General features: G+C 34.8%; 1 protein-coding gene across 1 annotated transcript in view; it reads left to right on the top strand.

The window, feature by feature from the left end:
• Nucleotides 1–18,685, top strand: part of KCTD8 (potassium channel tetramerization domain containing 8) — an 89,143-nt gene extending 70,458 nt beyond the window's left edge. Inside the window, exon 2 of the mRNA XM_013172813.3 lies at nt 17,370–18,685. Within this exon, the coding sequence (XP_013028267.2) occupies nt 17,370–17,830 (461 nt within the window). The 3' untranslated portion in view covers nt 17,831–18,685. The remainder of the gene's footprint in view (nt 1–17,369) is intronic.
• Nucleotides 18,686–20,955: the final 2,270 nt, after the last annotated feature.

The following is a 20,955-nucleotide window of genomic DNA, read 5'->3' as shown; positions in this document are numbered from 1 at the left end:
CAGTGCATCTTCACCTCCCATTTAGTCAAAGGTTGCCAACTTTGTATTTGTGTATCCATCCTCCTCTTGTCTGGCTTTTTGCAGATCATTGCTGCAAAAGTTTCACAATACTCCTCAAATGAGTGAGAAGTTGTGCTGATGTCTTAGCAAAATATTTATTACTCAGAATTCATCTTTTCATGCAGCTGCAGATTCTATTCCTATCAACGTATTTATAGCACACCCATCACCAAAGTCTAAGAAACCCACGGCAAGCAGAAAAATATGTATATTTACACAAAGCCCACTCAGAGGACTGCTGCACTTAAATGCTGCAAGTTTTTCCTTCATGTATATAATTTGGCAAAGCAGTTAAGGATTCTTCATGCTTAAATGCCTAAGGAAACTAAGACATTATTAATTCTTGCATAAAACAGCAAGAAAAGTCAATGAAATCTTGGAATATTTAGAGCAGCAACGGTTGTTTATGCAAAGCCATGACACATAAACTCATATTTATTTTACGATCAGTTAAAATAAGTTCATTCAAAGAACATTTTAATAATAACATGAAGGCACAATAAATTGAGTTAAAATGTTTGGGCCTATCTTGTATTCTTAAGCTCCATGACAATACTGGTTAGTAGAATTTTACAGCCCAGAGAATAATGCTGCCACTGTTTTCTGTACAGTTGCAGCTGAGAAACAGCTTTTTCCCCCTTTCCTTCATGACATTTTCTTTTTGTTTATTAAAAATAGAAAAGGACAGCTGCATACTTAGATTTGCATTAACTTCATAAATTGTTAATCCTGAAAAGACATGCTGCTCACAGAGGGGGTTTAGTTTAATGCTGTGGACTCCCATTCAGTGACTATCGCTATTTCTTATGTCTGAAATTGTGCATATCAGGCAATATTTGCTTCTGTATAAACTGAGCCAATTCTCAGGGTGTCCCTTGATGCACGTAAGAGCTTTATTTTTGTTTTGGAAAAGAGGGCTCTCACATCAATCTACTTTGTCCTGATATCCAGGCTTGGACAAGGGTTAAGGAATCAAGCAGGCACATACCATATACTACCATATACTACCATACACTACCATATACTACTATTTCCAAGCCTCTTTAACTCATTTACTTCCCAGCCATAAGGTTTTCCTTTTATTTTGGCTAAACTGAGATGCTTAATACATTTAGTGAAGCCTTTATTAAAGAAATATAAAGGAGGAAAACATGACTGGAAATTTTCCAAATTTTTCATTGCTTACATGAGAGATGACAGGAGAGAAGCATTCAATCAAATGAATGTTTTGCAAACATCTGTAAGCTATGTTCCAGTTACGGAAAAACTGAAAACCACATAACAAAAAAAAAAAAAAAAAAAAAAGGAAGATTTAAGTATATATGCTGGAACTTAGACAACTCCAAAATTGTCATCCTGAGAAACCTGACTCAGCTATTGCTTCACTGTGCAATCTATAGCAGAGTTTTCTATTTTCCAGGCTTTTAGCTTTCAATGTCTGTGTTCCTGGACCGCCTACTGAGATTGTTCCACAAGGCAGAAAATAATTCATCATCTAAAAATGATGAATCCTTTCCTAGTAGCTATGCTTTAAAAACATATCTAAATACACAACCAATAAAAATGAACTGCAAGAGCAATACAATGGTTCCAATCCTAGCAGCGCTGTTTGATGATGACTATGAAAGCATTTCTGAGTTTTTTGAAACAGAGAAGTTTCAGAAGGTGTTAAGTTCCTCCAGGTCCATCTATAACATTGCTGAATATAGCACTGTGTCTCTTTTGCATATATTCAGGTTGATGTATGATAATAAATGAGATGTTGTCAGTGAACTCAAGTTCTGTTTTAAGTTTGGTGAAAGACCAAAGCACCTCCTTCAGCATAGCTGAAACAAAGTTATACTTACAGTACTGCAACTCAGATCAGGATCTGATCCATGCTATCAAAAATGCATCCCTATGAATGTGCCAGAACTGAAATTCTCATTACTGAGCAAACAATAGCAGTAGGAAGCAAAGGATATGATGATTGTAAAATAATTGCCTGCCTCCACCTGCTGAGGAAAAAAGTGTCATATTTTATGTTATATTATGTAATGTCTTACCATTAATAGCAATGTATTCCTATATCTATATTTTTAGTACTGCATTATCTATGTCTACATTATCCATAGATACTGCATAATCCATAAATACTCTTATTCTAATTACTTTGCCATGCATGTTAAAATAGTCCATATTCTTTGCCCCTTTCTTTGTTTTAGTCTTTCACATAAAGACTTTAAATAGCTTCAGAAATATATAATAAAATAATAATCTGTAGAACTATTGGTTCAGTTGTGTTACAGACTTAGGGAGATATAGGAGGATATATATATATGGTTGTGTTCAGAAAAATCTGCTGAAATATTTTTTCAGTGAAAAATAAGGGTTTCATCAGAAGCTAAAACATTTGAGGCACACGGATGTAAATGAATTTATTCCTTCCCTCCCCCCCCAAAAAAAAAAAAAGAGAGAGAAAAGAAAAGAAAAACAGAAAATTTCAAAAGTATTGGAAGTTAATTCAATAATTATTCATTTTTTTTACTTATGTAGATTTCATCTTTAATATATATATTGTATATATATATCATATATATATACATGTAAATTGCTGAAATGACAAAAATTGTCTTAAAACAAGAGACAAAAAATTAAAAAGCAAAAATCACAAAAACACACATCCTGAGCAAGAGAAGAAGCAAATTTTTTCTAGTCCATCATATACTTAAAACATGTAAAACCTCCACTATGACTAGGATATTACAAATATATTTTGCCAGGGATTTTTACCCTCATAATCATAATGAGGGGAAAGGAATTTAAGAAGTGTGGAAGAAATCCTTGCAGAAATAAAGACAGAACTATTTCCTGTTCTGAAATTGGTTGCTCTTTTGTTGTTTTTGTTTTAAATACATTCTCTTTCAAGGGAAACATCAACATTTTTGTTCTGTTAAAAAAAGTGTCTACCAGTGTTCATCTCACATCTGTGACCTCGTCTGGAATACAGGCAGCTCTGAAGCTCTGCCATTCATGCATAGTAAGGATAACATGAAAGCTAGCTTTTCAGCATGTAACTTACAGTATCTTGTATGAAAAATGCAGGACTCCATATTGATACATTTTTCTTCCTCTTTTCCAAATTTCTTTGCACTTTCTTTAAAAGGAAATAAGGAACAATGTCATAAACTGTCGACTGATGAGTGAAAATCAAAGTCAATTAGAAGCAGCCAGAAGAACCAATGTTAAGATCATTGGATCTTCATTCATCTTTTCCATTAAGGACAGAGTAGTTGCCTCGTGTTTAGACTTCATTTGCTTTCCTAAATTTGTCAAACCACAGTGATACCATGGAATACCACTCATTAGCAGAGCAGAAACCAAGTAAGAATGAAAAAGGGTGATATCTTCTGTAGTTTCAAGAAATAAACCTGTTACTGAGTTTATGATCTTGATTTTACTTTCTCTTTGCCCAAGCTGTACTTTATTGTGTAACCCATCTCAGTGATATTTCTTCTGGTTTAATATTATGAGTATCCAGTTATCATGCAATATTTTCAGCAGTAGATCTGGAAAACATTTTCAGAAGAGACCACCCACATTTAACAGATGGAGAAACTCAGGCACCAAGGCAGGGGCACACTGATGTTCATAATGACATTGAAAAGCAGAAGAAAATAACATTTTCAGACACAAAACCAATTTGTTCAGTGTAAATGTCTTGTTGCATTTGAAAGCTCAATGTACAGGTGATTAGGAAAGATATGCTATCATTGGTAAAACTTGGTTAAATGAAGCTAACATTTGAGGCAATCAGATGAGTAATATTAAGAGAAACAAGATGTTGGAAGCAAAACGTTTTGTACAAAAATCCTGAGGCCAATGAAAGAGAGGAGTATTTTGACCTTTGGTTCCTGTTTGGGGGATAGAATGAGAAGAAAAGTAACATGTAGGCCTTTCCTTGATTAATCACCACACAGATAGCACTTGGAAGTCTGAGTTACTGAAGTTACATCATACACCCCTGACAGTCCTTATGCATATAGTCTTTTGTCATCTCTGGAGCGTGACAGAAAAAAAGCACACCTCAAGCTGTTGTCAAAAGCAGGTTTCAGTTTGAGATGCTGTTGGAAACTTCCAAATGCAGAACTACGACTTATTCTAGGCTCTTTTTGTCACCTGTAAGGCAACAAATGAGTCTTGTATTCTGAAAGACGAAATATTCCCAAACCTTATGGTTATTAGAAGAAAGAAGTGTTTTCATATCAGATGCCCCTTATCTTCTTCCAGATCTTAATGTTTGTGTGTTTTAGTATATTTGTACAACTAAGATATTACAGCTCTTAGATGAATGCAATGAAGATGCCAATTAATACAAAATGAGATTATATTCATTATGAATGATTACTTGCTAAAATGCATTGAATGCTGCTATTCTAACCCAGTAACTTTTTTTGTGATGATACTCCCAAGTAATTATTCCATCTGCTGGCCAATCCTCTTTTGAGCCTGTCAGACAGAAAAAAAAAAGACAGAAAAATAAAATAAAAGTAAAATAGTTTAGACAATGAAATTCTAGTAAAACAATTATTGACTTGACATTGGTCACACTGAGGCAAAACTGTTAGTGATAATCAGAGTGAGGTTGTAATTTTCTATGAAATGTTTTTCCTATTAGGTAGGAAAAATGAAAATTATGTTAAAATGAAAATTGCTCATGTTTGTTTGGCAGATGAAATCTGAAGCAATAACTTTCAATAGTACTTTCAACTGTCCCAAAATGACATTAAATATATTTTTCTTTTCTGCTCTTACTGTTTTTGTTGTTACTACTTTTAATTCAAACATTATTCAAATAATTTACTGGAATTGCTGTAAAATGTATAAATGAATGTGTATCTCTGAAATTCTCATACTGATTCTTGTAGTTTGTCTGTTTTGCCTCTATTAGGGCTAAATTAGATAATTGACTAATATCTATATTTCTGCACTGATAAGTTTTGTGAATATCTCAAGATATGGTATGTTTCATAAAATCCAAAATTCTAACAATAATGAAAGAAATGATAGTCTTTTGGACCTATTTTGTATTCAATTTGCAAGATAGTGGAAAATCAGTGCATGTTTTATTATTTAACATTTTTATTATTTAAAAACTTTTCAAATATAGTTAATATTTCAAGAAAGAATGAGCTTAAATAAACACATTTCAGTCTGTGGTGGGCGTAATTTATTCATGTAACTGTGTTAAGTGATTAAATATCTCAGTTATGCATATTTATTGTGTCTCCTGATAAGATATCTGAAACTTTGGAAATAAGGGGAGAATGAATTCCTCCTACCTATCATAATCTTGGTTTCCTCTGGGCTGGGAACCAGTGTCTTTTTAACTTGGTCAGGGGTGGAAATGTTACATGTAAATACAACCATTGGGCACAACTAGATGTCACCTTGCAGCAAATATTTTTGGTGAGGGATTTAAGCAATAAATAAATATTGCAGGCAAGATCTCTCTGCTTACAAATTCATGCATTGTGTTGCATCCATAATAAGCTGAATAGAATCAGAAGTGTATATAGTGTTTGCAGGACAGATGTTAAGAACCTAAAAGTGCTCAGAACAGGTCTGGTGTAATTTAGCTGTTGATTAGTGCTGCCAGAAGAAGGGAGGACTACTTTAGGAAGAGCTACGGTGGTGCAAGAAAGCATTTTAGGAGAGTATTGTAAGAAGTGTTGAGGAAATCATGGAAAAGCTAACCAGGACCAGCAAGCTCCATTGGCCTACATAGCTGCATAACAGAGGGCACAGAAAAATCTTCTGGCAAATGGTATTTTCTACCTTATCAAAATAAATTACATAAAAATGAAAATTACATAAAAATGAAAACTGGTCATAGGCACTTTTGTGTATATTAACAGCAACATGTATTTTTAGTCTTAAATGAGCTTGCTTAGAAACATGAATAATTAATTATACTTTTAATAAGTGGTCTTTATTTTCCTCTTCTTCCATCCAAACTTTAAGTACGTAACTGTGGAAAAGAAAACTTTTTCTCCTTACAGAGCATCTGCTCTGTGCTGTTAATAAATAAATAAATAAATAAATAATATATATTTTTTAAGTAGTTTATTGTTTTGACCCTTGTTTCTCAGTCCCTACATTAAATTTTTCAGTTTTATGTCAAAGGTGGGTTGTTCGTCCTCACACTCCAGGCCTTTGATTGACTATCCTCACCTAGCCCCCACATATTTCCTGTTGTAATTTTAACTCATGGCTTCAACCAGACCATGGTGACTTTATCTATTGCTCACATTCATGTCATTGCTGATACTGCTCCTTACTTGAGGAAGAAAATACCTCTTAAATCTGGACTGCTATTGTGTTATTCTCCTTCAAAATCCTCCTTAAAACTCTCTGTTTCTATGCTGCTCATATAGGTCTTGACAAAAGATTAGACAGCTGGAGGTCTGAGACAAGCAGCCTATCATGCTGACCAATACTGCATTTTTTTGGTACTTTCCCATCTGTCTCTTCCCATCTGTTGTTTCTTGTCATGTTCTTAGATTTTAAACTGTTTAGGCGCAAAGGTCATCTATTAATTAATGCTGATGCAGCCTAACTACATTGTGCACAATGCAGGTGATTAATAGAGCATATAGTCTGCAACTGCAAGAGGAATAAATTTATTATTATTAACAGCCACATCTTTAATAAAGGCAAATCCTTTTTGGGTCTTCATTTTTACTCCTTGTATCTGATTACATGATAGCATTTAGTTTAGTTCAAGATATATAACATCACACTTATCTTCACATGTTGTCCAAGAAGTGCATGACAATTTTTTTTGATGTTTTGAATATTGCTGTTTTGAAATTTTAACTGTGATCAGTGCACTCCTGTCCCTTAAATGCTTTTGATTCTGTGTTGTCACAAATGTAGTTTGCTCTTCTGCAAATACTCAGGATTTCTGTTAAGGATTTCACGTTTTGTTTACTGCACTGCAGTTGTGATCTGTGCTGTTTCACTGTTTCCCAAAGAGAATTCATTCAGTGAATTCAGTCTTCAGTCTTTGTTTGTGGGTTTATGTGATATAGTCACAATATTTTGGTTGAGTAAGTGTAGATATATAATATTTCTAGATACAAATCATTTGCAAATTCTTTGTTTTTTTGTTTTTTTTTTTTGCACAGGAGAAAATATGTGTCGAGTGAATTCAATATTCAATAACTTTTATTTTACTTAAATATATACCAGATAAATAAGATTGTTCTTCTGCATGTTTTCACATTTTCTATAGTTATTAGGGTGAATGCTTTCAATGTTCCATAAGGCTGATCTAGGAATTTGGATCTAAATATAGTGTGCTATTATCAGCATGTGCTTTACATAGTTTAGGATGCGATGCCTCATTAATTTCATATTATTTTACTTTATTTTCCATGTACCAGCCATTAATGATAAAATAGGTGAATGGCACTGTTATTACTGAAATGTTAGTCTGAAATGTACTTCAAAGCTTGTACATAGAAGTAAGAAAGATTTCGTTGATGGTCATCACTGTTACTGAGGAAAAGCTTTCAGGTCCTTTCACAGCATTCTTGAAGATTGACACATCCCAAGAACCTGCAAGGAAAGGCATAAAACTATGCAAATATAATCTGAGTATATTCTGAATTGCCACTCTGTTAGTTCTTCAACTCTTAGGAAAACTCGCTGTGGACTCTTAAGCTGTTCATTTCATTCTCTGCTTTCTGTCAATAATCAAAATTAAAATACAGACTTCTTCTTAGTGTATATTTCTCATTATTTTGTACTTGCATACTGCCTATAGTGCTATCATTAGTATCATGTAAGCCTGCCAAAATTGCTGATGTCTAAAATATATTTCTTTAATGAGACACTTCTTTCAAGCCAGTGCGTGGTATTTTGGCAACTTTCTACTAGTGTGTTTTATACACATTCTGTAAATTCACATTAACATTAATTTATTTTGCATGCCAGTAGGAAAGAAACCTGTGAAATTGAAAGAGATGGAAGGAAGAAGTGGAGATTACACATTTTATCTAAAGTGATTGACAAAGTAATTGACAGAGCAAAGAAATGTGAGATAATACCAGACAAACTAGAAGTAAAACTGTGGAGGAAAAAGTTTGTTTTATTGTCTGAGATTAGGGATTTTGTCTTTTTTTTTTTTTTTCTGCCCATGCTGTCCGTCACAAAGAGTTCTTACCAATGTAAGGCTTGTGAATGAATTTACATTAAAAGAAAATATCAAAACAAAGATTCCTGAGATCATTGTCTTAATCCCTCTCCTTCAGTCTTGAAATAATTTTTGAGCTTCTGTGGGCGTAGCAGTGTTTTTGGAAGTGACAGAATCCCCGAAGTCCCACTGAAATAAGTTTGTGTTTGGTAGATCTTATTTGAGTGGGTATTTTTTACATTCCAGGTATATTTTTATTGAAAGTAAACTACATGCTGATGAGGACATTATTACTGTACGTGTGTGTAGGAAAAACACAAGTTATAGTTTCATGTATGTTTCAAGTTGCCATAAGCCTTCTCTGAAAAATGCAATCCCTTCTCTTGTATTCTTTTCTGTCCCTTTGGTGCCTTTAGTTCTGGCACAAGCATTTGTGTGGCCACACAGGGAGCTGCATCTGACAGCTGAGAAGTTAAAACTAATTTAGGAAAAATAAAATGTGAGTCGTTCAAAAAAGAGTGTTACTTATCTTGGTGGAAAGGGATTCAACTTCGTGTTGCCTAAAGCTCTGATTAGGGCTTTGCCAAATACAGATCCAGTGGCTAAAAGACTGTTTCACAGTTGAGCAGATGCCCAACCAATATCAATATTTACAAAGCAGAAGGCAGCAGCCAGCAATGCAGTTGATGACAGACTGAAATTCCTGATTAGGTTATCCTTAAATATGTTCTTAGAAGAAAGGGAAAGGGAGTGAGGAAGGTGAATGATAAGTTGCCAGAAGTATTTGGCAACCTCAGAGATCCAAGGAAAGCACAGGGATCTAAAAGTCCTTCCCCAGCCCAACACCTGTTTTCTTTGAATGCAGCCTAAGGATACAGGATAGGAAAGAGAATAGTGAGTCTATAAACCCATAGGTTAAACAGTAATTTATAGTTTGTCCTATGAATCCTGGGAGGGAGATGCATCTAGGGTTTGTTTCTGCAATATGAAGATGGAATGATTATCTTTCTTTGTCAATCTGCCCCCATAAAGCTTTTGCAAGTGCATTGTCTACTTCTGACTTTTTTTTTTTTTTTTTTTTGTAATTTAAGCCTGTGGTAGAAGTAATTTCAAGAAAATAGTTAAAACAGAATAACTTAAAGACATCTGGATCCTTGAAACTGGGATTTTATTGTAGTATCTAGACCACTATCCTGGTGTTGAAAGAATTGAGAAGACACTTTTCCTTTTAGCTTTAAAGAGAGAGTTGGAAGCTTGGGATTTGCATCAAGGAATTCTCTTCCAGTGATCAACGGTAACAAGATAAGCTTTCTGTCAGCATCAGCTAGGGGAAAGAAGCAATGAAGTCTTAAGGGAGTTTATAAGAACTACATGATAAAATGTCCTGCTTTTGATACTGTTCTCCTGACTTCTTTTTGTGGTCAATTGAGAATATCACCCTAGATAAGTCTTATTAAATTTCAGATCAATAGATTAATAATTTGAAGATGATTTGGTATAGTTTAATATTAATTAACTATTTTTTTAAGGAATAGCTCTTTTTTTTTTTTTTTGAAAACTAACATTTCTTGTGGACAGAACAAAAGATTTTAGCTCTTAACTCTGCTGGCCACTGAAAAATAATCAAAAAGAGGCAGATAATATTAGCACATAGAGCTGAGTGCAAACCTACTTGACAGTTAGGAAATGAATGACAAGGATGTTTACCAGAAGTTGCTGAGATATTTCTGAAATACAATTAGTTTGGTCTGTTCACTGTTGCAAGTGAAGGTATGGAAGATGCCTGATTTTTATGATTTTTATTTATTTATTTATTTATTTTTCATATATATCAATGAACTCATTTTTAAGTTGTCCTTAAGTATCAAAATTATCTTAAGAAAGGTTTCAGATTTGGGTCCAAGAAATGACATTTCTTGGTACATCTTCACAATTTTCAGATTAATACATTTAAAAACAGTTTTGTGGACTCTTTGTTAGTTTTACTGGAATGCAACAAATTGTGTCAGAATTTCATTGACTCTCTCCTATATTTATGTACTGTTCTGCCTACCACAGAACCCAGTCAGGAAACTAATAAATGGAAAGAGTATGGTTTTGTTATTTGTTCAAAACAAGACTAGGTTGAAGTATCTAATGAATTCAAGTTGGGCATCAGAGTGCTTATTGCATATCTTCAGTCATTCCAAATAACAAAGGTAGTTCCCTCTATATAAGTTAATCTCTTTATATTGTGAATAATGTTAATATTTCAAATACAGCTTTACTGGAAGTAAACAAAGAAATTTTCAATAAATAAATGATTTGTTTAACTCATTCTACTATACCCTTTCTAGAAGTTAATTTAACATCAGATGGTAGTAAATGTGACAGAAAAAAATATTTTTGTGTTGTGTTTTTTGTTTTGTTTTTGAGACAGAGCACTTATCACTTACAGGCATGTGGTACTAATCTGAAAGATGAATTGGTTCATTCCCTTCAAGTACCACATATCCATTCACACACCACCAAGTTTAACACTATTAAAGGGTAATTTCTCCTGTGAGATCTATGCCTGGTACAGCCAAAATCTCTACACAGTGCCTTTTAAACTTTTCATGGCAGGTAAGGGGATTTAAATAAAATGCTTCATCAAATGTGCAATCACACAGATATTCTTCCTGTTGAAATATCCACGTATTCAAACAACAAATAAACATTGCTAAAAATCGTGATGCTCTGAAACATTAACAATAAGACAGTATCTTTTCACTCCTTTCATCATTAAATTACTTTCCTTCTAAGATCTTTTTTTTTTTTTTTTTTTTTTTACATTCACACTAGAATGAACACTCTTTTGAAATCCATTTTTTATAACTTAAGGTCACAGATTATGTTGTCTCTGACTTGAATGGGGTCAACATTTTGGTCTAAAACATTTTTTTTAAATGGATGCAGTTTTGGAACCAGATTCACAGATCAGAATCAGATTGTTAGTGAAGCCAAACCAATTTGCATGTCCTGAAAACATGAACTTGAAGCTTTGCCAGATCATAGGTCATAGTTACAAAACTGTTTTGTTAAGATGTGAGTAACCTAAGTGCTATTCTTCATGTTAAGGAAGCTGTGCTGCAATTCACAAGACCTTTCTGTGTCAGTCTCATCTGGAAGCTGACTTGCTTGGCTTTCTTAGGTCACATAAAATTTAGGTTCTGCTCCAAGTACCGAAGTTGGTTTGTCAACAGTATTGGCCTTTAATGCAAGAGTTCAGGGCTTAAAGCATTAATAAATCAAAGTCTCCCAGATACTAATTCTCTCTTGTGCCTGAGGGAAGTTAACTCACGTCTTCCAAATGTATATATTACCCTGAAGGCACTAGAGTAATTGAAGGTGAAGGGAACATTCTCTTCAGTTTATTGAAGCTATTCTACTTTGCATTGACTAAAGCCAAGTCTCAGTTGGGTCAAAGAACACACAAGTGTGAGCATTTGGCTACCCATAGCAGTTGATCACTCATCTGAAAGGAGAAATAAAAATAGGAAAATCTGAGTTTCAATCCTCCTTCTGAAAAATACTTCACTATTTTATACTAAGCATTCTTTGGATCTGGCTTTTAATCCAAAAACTGGTTTGAAATTTTGTTCCAGAGGAGACACAAGATGAAAACTGAGTATTTACTTATTTCTTTATCTATTTCTTTATTTATTTGCTTTTTAATTATTTTACTTGCTATTTTTTAAAAAAAACAAACAAGCAAACACCACAACATAAATATTATATTTCTTTTTCTGGCCATAGAGCAGTTGATTTAGCTTGATTTTGTTGTGCATTTAAGAGGACAGAGTGCAGTGGTCCTTTTGTAAACTTCTTTGCCATCAAGCACTATTCTTCAAAAAGTGTATGTTCACAGAAGAGATTTCAATAAGATGATATAGCATAGAACTTACAGTTGCTAGTTTTAACCTACAACTCTGGTGGTAAGAGGCAAGCTGAATCCCATGCTGGTCTCAAGGAATTAGCTGGATTTTCTCCTATCAGTGGAAATATCATTAATATGCCACAGATTATCATAGAATGGCTTGGGTTGGAAGCAACCTTAAAGACCATCTAGTTCCAACTCTCCTACCATGGGCAGGGATGCCACCTCTAGATCAGGGTGCCCATGACATCATCCAAGCTGGCCTTGAAAACCTCCAGGGATGAGGCATCCACAGCTTCTCTGGGCAACCTGTTCCAGTGCCTCACCATCCTCTGAGGGAAGAATTTCCTGCTAACATCTAACTCTCCCCTCTTTTAGTTTAAAACCCTTCCCCCTTGTCCTATCATTATCTGCCTGAGCAAAAAGTTGCTCTCCATCTTCTTTTATAAGCCCCCTTACTGAAAGGCTGCAGTGAGGTCACCCTAGTGCCTTCCTTTCTTCACGCTGAACATCCCCAGGTCTCTCAACCTTTCTTCAGAGGAGAGGTGAAGAAAGATCCATGCCTCTGATCATCTTTATGGCCCACCCTTGGACCCACTGTAAGAGGTCCACATCCTTCTTGTGCTGGGGGCACCAAACCTGGATGCAGTACTCCAAGTGAGGCCTCACAAGGGCAGAATATGTGCCCTTGTGATTGTAAACTAGACATTGGTGTTAATTATATTATTGAAAATCAGAGTAACAATACAAACCACAAATATATTGGGTTTATAGAGCTATCTTGTTATAGCTTTTTTGAAAAAAAAAAAATCTTTTTAAAAAATAAAGGTGAAATTAGACAAAAAAAAAAAAAAACATAGTCCTTTATCATAAAAGTAACATACTAAGTACTCAGAAGTCTGTTAATGAAAATGTTCTCACAGTAATCATAACCTGTCATCAAAATTCACAGGTGACTTTTCTCTAAGCTTTTAGGTTAGTGCAATACTTTGAATGTTGGTGAAAAGTAATAAAAAAGGTAGATATACAAGATGGATGAGTCCATCATAATATGGGATTTGATGAGGGGTTTTTGTTGTTGTTGTTGTTCTTTTTTACAATAGATTATTAAATACAGTTAATTTTACTTAGATTTTTAAGAATAAAGCATAAAACAATAGGATTTGTTTAATAATGTAATGTGAGAAACTAAGTAGAAGAAAATTTCATTCAGGAGTATTAACAAGGCTGTGTACCAGACTGAAATCCTATGTAGCTACGCAAAATGATGAGAAAAAAGTCTTCGTGTCATGCAAAATCATATGCAAATCACATACTGCCAATATTCTCATTCATGCAAAAATTATGAATCAAATTGAAAACCATATTGTTGGATTAGATTTTTTTTTAATAAATACAAATAAAAATAGCATTTGTTCTCTTTGCTATCATGTTTTCGAGCCTTCCAAGATAATCAGTCAGTTTAAGCCTCGTTGTCCTCCTGTTTTCATTTTTGATGAAATCAGTTTAAAACATGGAAGGTTGTTTTGGATTTTTACATCATTATTTTATTAACAATGCTGCAATGTTTTTAAGATGCATTCTCAATAAATATAAAGTATTTGCTAAAAATTTTTGTCTTGTAAGACACACCTTCTGATGATAGGCTAGGGACACTTTGGGTTGTGTACTCTGGAGAAAAGGAGGCTGAGAGGTGACCTCACTGCTCTCTATAGTTTCCTGAGGAGGGGAAGGGGAGAGGGAGGTACCTGCCTGTTCTTCCTGATAACTGATGACAGGATGCACGGGAACAGCACAAAGATGGGCCAGGGGAGGATATTAGGAAAAGGTTGTGGTTTGTTTGTTTTTTTTTTAAAAAAAGAGGGATATTAGGAAAAATTTCTTTATTGTGAGGGTGGTCAAACACTGTGACAGGCTTCCTAGCAATGTGGTTGATGCCCCATGCCTGTCAGCATTCAAGAGGCATTTGGATAAATGCCCTTAATAATAATATGCTTTGACTTTTGGTTAGTCCTGAAGTGGTCAAGAGTTGGGCTTGATCTTTGTAGGTTCCTTCCAACTCAATTATTCTAATTATGTATTCGAACTGCCCAGAAAAGTGTTAACTGGGAAATGTTGGGAGAACTGGGCAGTGGAGAGGACAACCAGACATATATGGGTAGAGGCGAATGAGTTGGAAAGGACCAAGATGCAGTGACTCACTTCCAGCTTCCAGCTGGAGAACCAGCAGCAGGTAAGAGGTCCTGGAAAGGGCAGGAGAAAGAGGGACAGGAAAGGGTGAAGGCTGGAAGTCACTGAAGCCTTTTAGTTACATGCACAGTAGAGCAAATATACTTTCTCTGGGTTTCTATTCTATAGACCTATTCTATACTTGCGGAAAATAAATATTGCCAGGTAGACTGATTTGTATGAACATCTTTGGTGATATTTTGGAAGGGCTGAGAAGGTATAGTGGAGCCAACACCCCGTCACACAGTCCCAGTCACAAATGAGGGCAATAAGGAGTTGCTTTCTGAAACAGAGAGATATCTATATTTATCTGATAATCCCTAATTTTGAAAATAAAACAAATTTCTTCTCAGGACCCTTGATTGTGTATTTATAAATTCTTTGGGGGTTTAAGCAGATGTAAAATACTGTGAGAAAAAAAACTCTAATTCAGCAGGACTTTTACTTCTGTTAATAATGCGCTATCGAGAAAGAAGTACAGGAGCATATAAATAATTCTTTCTGAGGGAGTATCTGTTGATTTTTAAAAGCAGAGGTGTGAGAGAAACCTGTGTATGGATTAAATTCATTGTGAATTTAGGCAATTCAGAGCTGTAAGGTACTGAACGTCAGGGCCCTGATCCAAATAAACATTTACATACCTGCTAATATCAGGCAGTTGGATAACCTTGTAGCTGTAAAATGGATTTATTTTTTTTATATTCTTGGAAGTATGTATGTGTGTTTCAATACTTTTTTTGAATTAGATCCTTAGTACAGTGCAGGTTTGAGCCCTGGAGAAACAAGGAATAGCAATAAAGAAGTAATAGACCAACTAGACATAATATCTTGATTCACGTGGTTACAGCAAAAAAAAAAAAATGGTCAGGAAAGACAGAGTTGAAGTCTACAGGGTGTTGCTAACACTAAACTAATTTCTCAATCGCAGACTCTGTTGTTACATTTGAAGAAGCTATGATTGTAAACTAGACATTGGTGTTAATTATGTTATTGAAAATCACAGTAACAATACTGAAATCATTATCTGATTAACTACTCAGTTTTATAATCACTCAGTTTTATAATCGCATGCTGCACAGGCAGAGTAATTCCATGATGTCAGCTGACTGTCTACATTTAGCATATTCATACAACGGTTTTGAGGTATGAAATGAAGTGCCAGATACAATAATAGAAGGCAGGCATGTAAATCTATTTAAGAAGGTGAACCTGAAGAGAAAGAGAAGGGAAATTTCTGCAGCCGGGCACTAAATATTTTCTACTAAAGAAGTAGAAAATCACTTGTGATTTCCACTGTGAATAATGTAAGTACAAGCCCTGATGGACTGTTTTCTCTTCTCTTTGGATCTTGATTATTCATGGATTTCTCCAGGTGGACTACAGAAATGTGGCACAGTATCTTGGGATGCTGTCTTAAACAAAAGAAGTGCAGATTGTTGAGTGCTGCTTTGTTAGTTTATTATATATTTGGTTTTGTGTTTTTCTTTTTTTTGTTTTCCCCTGTGTCTCTTATAAAATACTGCCATCTTCTTAGATTCCTTTGAATCATAGAACTGCACTGTCAAAAAGACACTAGAGTGTTTGTATTGCTCCTGCATTCTTTATAATTGTAATTGTATTTCTGATTTGTAATTCTGAAAAACAGAATAATAAGTGACTCAAAAATCTCCTTGCAACTTTGTCCCACTAACTCGGAGTTGGGCTGTCATACCCAGAGTTTTGGTCCAAGCAAAGACAGTAACTGATGCTTGTGGTGTTTGGGTAACCTGTAAGGGTAAGCTAGGTTTGATAAGACATTTAGATGCTGTTTGGACTCTGTCAGGATTCCTAGCAGACACACAACTGTCACTGAAATACTGCTCTTCATTTTCATTTAGATGTTTAAACATCTTTGCTCTGATCCGAAGCCTGTTGAACTCTGTACATATTTCTGTGAGCTTTAGATAGTGTCCCAAACTGACATCATGATGTTTATATGATGTCAGCATAACATCATTTCACAGCTGGAGTTTTGAAATAAGTTTTCGGAAATGAAAATACTTGTACAGATTTAGCGACAACCATCTTCACATTCATAATTCTGCTCAAGACTTCAAAGCAAAAATAATATCTGGAGAGAATACAGCCTTGATCCTGTTTTCAGTTGCATGAAGCACGGAGCAATTCCTGCTGATAGGCCATCAGCTTGCTCTCTCTGCTGCTACAGAGTGCTTCGTTGCAGATAACTTCATAGCCTCCTTTTCCTTGCCAGCTTGTGCAGTAGGAGATGTACAATCTAATCCTGAATGTGCACTGAGGCAAATCTGGCATAACAACTGACAGTAGGAGGGGAGTGAAATGAGTATATGGCAAAAATAAATAAATAAATAATAATAAAAAGCCTAAAGACTGTCAGTACAGAACAATCTCTGTTATTCCAGGATTAATACTCTTTTGGAGACCGGGGTTTCTGCATAGCTGACATCTGTAGGGCATGGTATCAGTAGACTGTTCCGAACAGATAAATTAGAGTTTCAAAAAAATAAAAATGAAAATAAAATAAAAAATTAAAAAATCAATGCCCTTGGAATATTTTTCTTTAAGCAAAGGAAAGAGATTGCAAAATGTATGGCAGTATTTTCCTAATACTACAAAATCTAATTTCTCATAATAAACTTCTGGGGATGTGGTGGCAAAATACCTCTTTCAAACTTGCCTGCAGGGATTTCTGATGCAGATAATCTGTGAGGATTATACATATTTCATTGCCTGGATTCTTCCTAGGCAGGCATTGAATTCTTGCTGAAAACATCTTTAGGTGTGAGGATATTGACAACTGAACACACATGTAGGACCAGACCTAGAGATCACATACCACTCTGACATAATTCTTTTGACTAAAAGGAAATGCCTCCATTTTATCTCAGCTGAGACCCCGTGTCGTGTTTTTCTAAATGACAGCTGATCAGTTTTCTGTGTAAACCGATACATATTTAATACTTTTTCTTTCCTGCCTTGTATTAGGGCCACCACAGAGAACTGTTTCCCCCAAACAAGACCATGAGGACAGGAAGCACGACAAAGTCTTGGACAAGGGTAGTGAAAGTGGGACTTCCTGCAACGAGTTGTCCACCTCAAGTTGTGACAGCCACTCAGAAGCAAGCACTCCTCAAGAAAATGCTTCTAGCACTCAGCAGTCCACAGCTCACCAGCCAAATACTCTGACTTTGGATCGTCCATCTAAGAAGGCCCCAGTGCAGTGGATGCCACCGCCAGACAAACGCAGGAACAGTGAACTCTTTCAAACTCTCATTAGCAAGTCCAGAGAAACAAATCTTTCCAAAAAGAAGGTATGTGAGAAGCTGAGTGTTGAGGAAGAAATGAGAAAATGCATTCAAGATTTTAAAAAAATCCACATTCCAGATTACTTTCCAGAGCGCAAACGTCCCTGGCAGTCTGAACTCTTACAGAAATATGGGTTATAGTACTCAACTCTTTCATTACATATCTCTGGGGCATTTGATGTTTAATAAGTTGCCACTAACTTACTGATGTCCTCCTCCTGGCCAACTCTGCCACCAGAGCTATTCCTGCTGCTTATTTCCTTCTGTGAACAGTGGATGTTGGATAGTACATGGTTTCTTTAAAAATATATATAAAAAGATAGAAACTTAAAAATACAAAAAAGTGTCTCATCTAAACCACCTCATAATAGCAAAGAAAAACGTGCATGGTGAAGAAAGATGGTTTTCGAACTGTAGTCAGTTGAGCTTCATTATCATTTTGGAATTTATCAAATAAAAATCTCAATCATCAGTTAATGCCTCGTTTTATGTCACAAATAAAAATGACTCAGACTTGCTATGGATGAAGAGAAACAGGGTTGAAAATTTGATTGAACTGGTTTCAGAACTAACTCCCAATGTTCTTTCAATGTTAATGCAATAAAACAAATACCTGTTTTGCATGAGCACAATGTTACAAATAAATCACACAAGAACAAGAGGTTGTCTGTTGCTTGGAGAATTATTTGTTTGATACCAAGCCTATAAACGTAAAACGTCTAAGGGATTGAATTTGCTTTGTTCTGGGTCTGTGATTTTTTTGTGTGTACAGTGTTCTGTATGTAAGGATGGTGTAAATATGCCTTATACTGTTTTATTATTGCACCAACAACGTTCATCTATTAGTGCTTGTCAGGATTATTTCTGTGAAATGCAAACTTATGACAGATTGTGAAAACTGGTTTGATGGTCTGAAAGTTTCTGTTATGTTAGTCGCTAAAATTGGAGAAAAATAAAAGAGACTTTAATGTATTTATTAAAAGAACCATCTGGTAGATTTTCTTGGCTATCGTTATCTCCTCTCTTTAAGAGACTCAAGCAAATTGTTTTTGTTTTGTTTTGCTTTGTTTAATGTTTTCATAACTACTTTGCTGAAAAAAAAATGAAAAAAAAAAACACACAACACAAAGCCAAACAAAAAAACATGTTTCAGGAGTGGGCGAACAATGTTTAGTGCAGTGCCATTTAATCGGAACAACAGTACAGACTCCAGAAGGAAGAGCTATGCTAGGCTGCAGGGGGGAATGAACTAAAACACTGCGTGTTTTCACTAACAGAACTGAAAGCAGTCCAACCTCGACAAGTTCACAAAAATCATCTTAGAAACAGAGGATTTAAAATATCACAGAAAATTTACACATTTACAAAATAAAGTTTTCTGTGAATAGTCTTTTCTATGACAAACCTAATTTCTCAAAGCAGATACAGGAAAATTGATATAGTTTTCATTATAACAAGGTAACTGTGGTGCAGACAGCTATACTTGGAAAGAGCTTATTGCTCTTTCCCATTCAACTAATCAGTTTACTCCAGCATTTCATCTTTTGAAAGCATTTTCATAACTTAAAATAAGACTAATGAGAATTTTTGAGAATCTCACACTGAATTTTCTTCTTGCTTTTTGAATCTGACTTCATAGCGCTTCTCACAGGTTATGCAGTTTTCCATTGTCTTTATTTTATGCCGTTTCCATTTGGGATGATGCCTTTTAGGTTCACACAGTATCTTGAACCTTTCTATTAAACCTTGCCGTTGAGTTTGGAGACTGTTTTGTGCTACTTACTCTTAGCACTTCAGTCACTACCTGCCTATGGTATGGCTAGGTATTTGTTTGACCTGTTTATCCCTTCTAATTTGTCAATATGTAGTTTTTTTTAATGATATTTTTTTTTCTTTTAATGGACTACCTAAAATTTCTCAGATTTAATTCATTCCTGAAGAGAACTGAAGTGTTCGCAAGGCACAAGTGATGTGTCAGATAAACCACATTGCTGTTACTTAGCAACCCCACTAGCATCTTCAGATTAAGTGTTTTGGTCGGGGGGTTGCACAGCACACACTCTCCTTCTTTCAGAGTGAAAAATTGGCACGTGTAGTAAGAGACTGGGAAAAAGCAATGGCTCCCGTGAATCCTCCAGGCATATTCTGCGATGCCTGTCACGCTTTTCATACAGTTCACACAGTTACAGCTCCAACCCCATCTATGTGTTTATTAATTTACAGGTTTAAGATTACAGGCTGTGATTAGGGAGATGGCAAGCCACATCATTTGGTGTAACTGAGGAGCTTGTGGATGATTAGATGGATAGGGTTGGCAGGAAATTCCCAAGTGTTATAAGAGAATTCTCTAATAGAAGCAGGAAGTGGTAAGAGCTGGGTTTTTCGATTGCATCCTTCTTTCTCCTCTTTTTCTTACTTTTCTAATTAGCTTCTTTCTCTTTTATCCATTTCAGCCTTTTTCATTGTATTTCTTTTCCAGCTATTTACTTTGTTACAGAGGAGTAGTCTACAAACATTGGAATTCTGTGTCCTTTATTGTCTTTTAGTAGAGGTGGTCAGTCCATTAAAATTCCACTCCATGTGAAGTTTATACATTTAAAATACACATTCTTTGGAAAGGAAAGATAGATCAAAATATTTTTTTTTCAATCTTAAATTTGAAAAAGAATGTCAAAAATAAATTTGTTATTTTTCTTTCAATATTTCAATTATAATTTTCATATTATTTTCACGTTCTAAAGGGTTATGTTTCACAGTTGACATAGTTGACAGAGTAATGACATTAACTTTTATCTCATTATAGAACAAGTTGTTTTTAGCCAGCAGATGATAAGTTTTAGATGATAATTGCTTTGTTAAAATACATAAAAAAATAAAATCAATATAAGATAAAATACTAATAGGTCACATAACGTATAAATGAAACTTATTTCTGGAAGGAAAGTAAGTCGTTTTGAAAAAAATATTTTGTTTTCAGAAAGTTTTTTTCTAAGTCAACAAAAATGCTTAAATCATTATGTTATTGGGAATTGAACTTGTAAAACCATCTCCCTTTTTATATTTCTGCCAAGTTTAGTTCCTAATTTTTAACATGCTAAGCAACACAGAAAGGTATATTATAAACTGTTTTTAAAAAAAGATTAGGAACAGATAAAAATAAAACAAATTTTCCTTTAGAAGCAATGTCCTAATTGAACTAATATTTCACAAAATTCAAGTATTCTATTCTATTCTATTCTACTCTACTCTACTCTACTCTACTCTAC

This window comes from Anser cygnoides, chromosome 4, assembly GCF_040182565.1.
Source record: "Anser cygnoides isolate HZ-2024a breed goose chromosome 4, Taihu_goose_T2T_genome, whole genome shotgun sequence".
Lineage (NCBI taxonomy): Eukaryota > Metazoa > Chordata > Aves > Anseriformes > Anatidae > Anser > Anser cygnoides.
The sequence above is the reverse complement of the archived record's forward strand: the minus strand, read 5'-3'. Positions and strand labels throughout refer to the sequence as shown.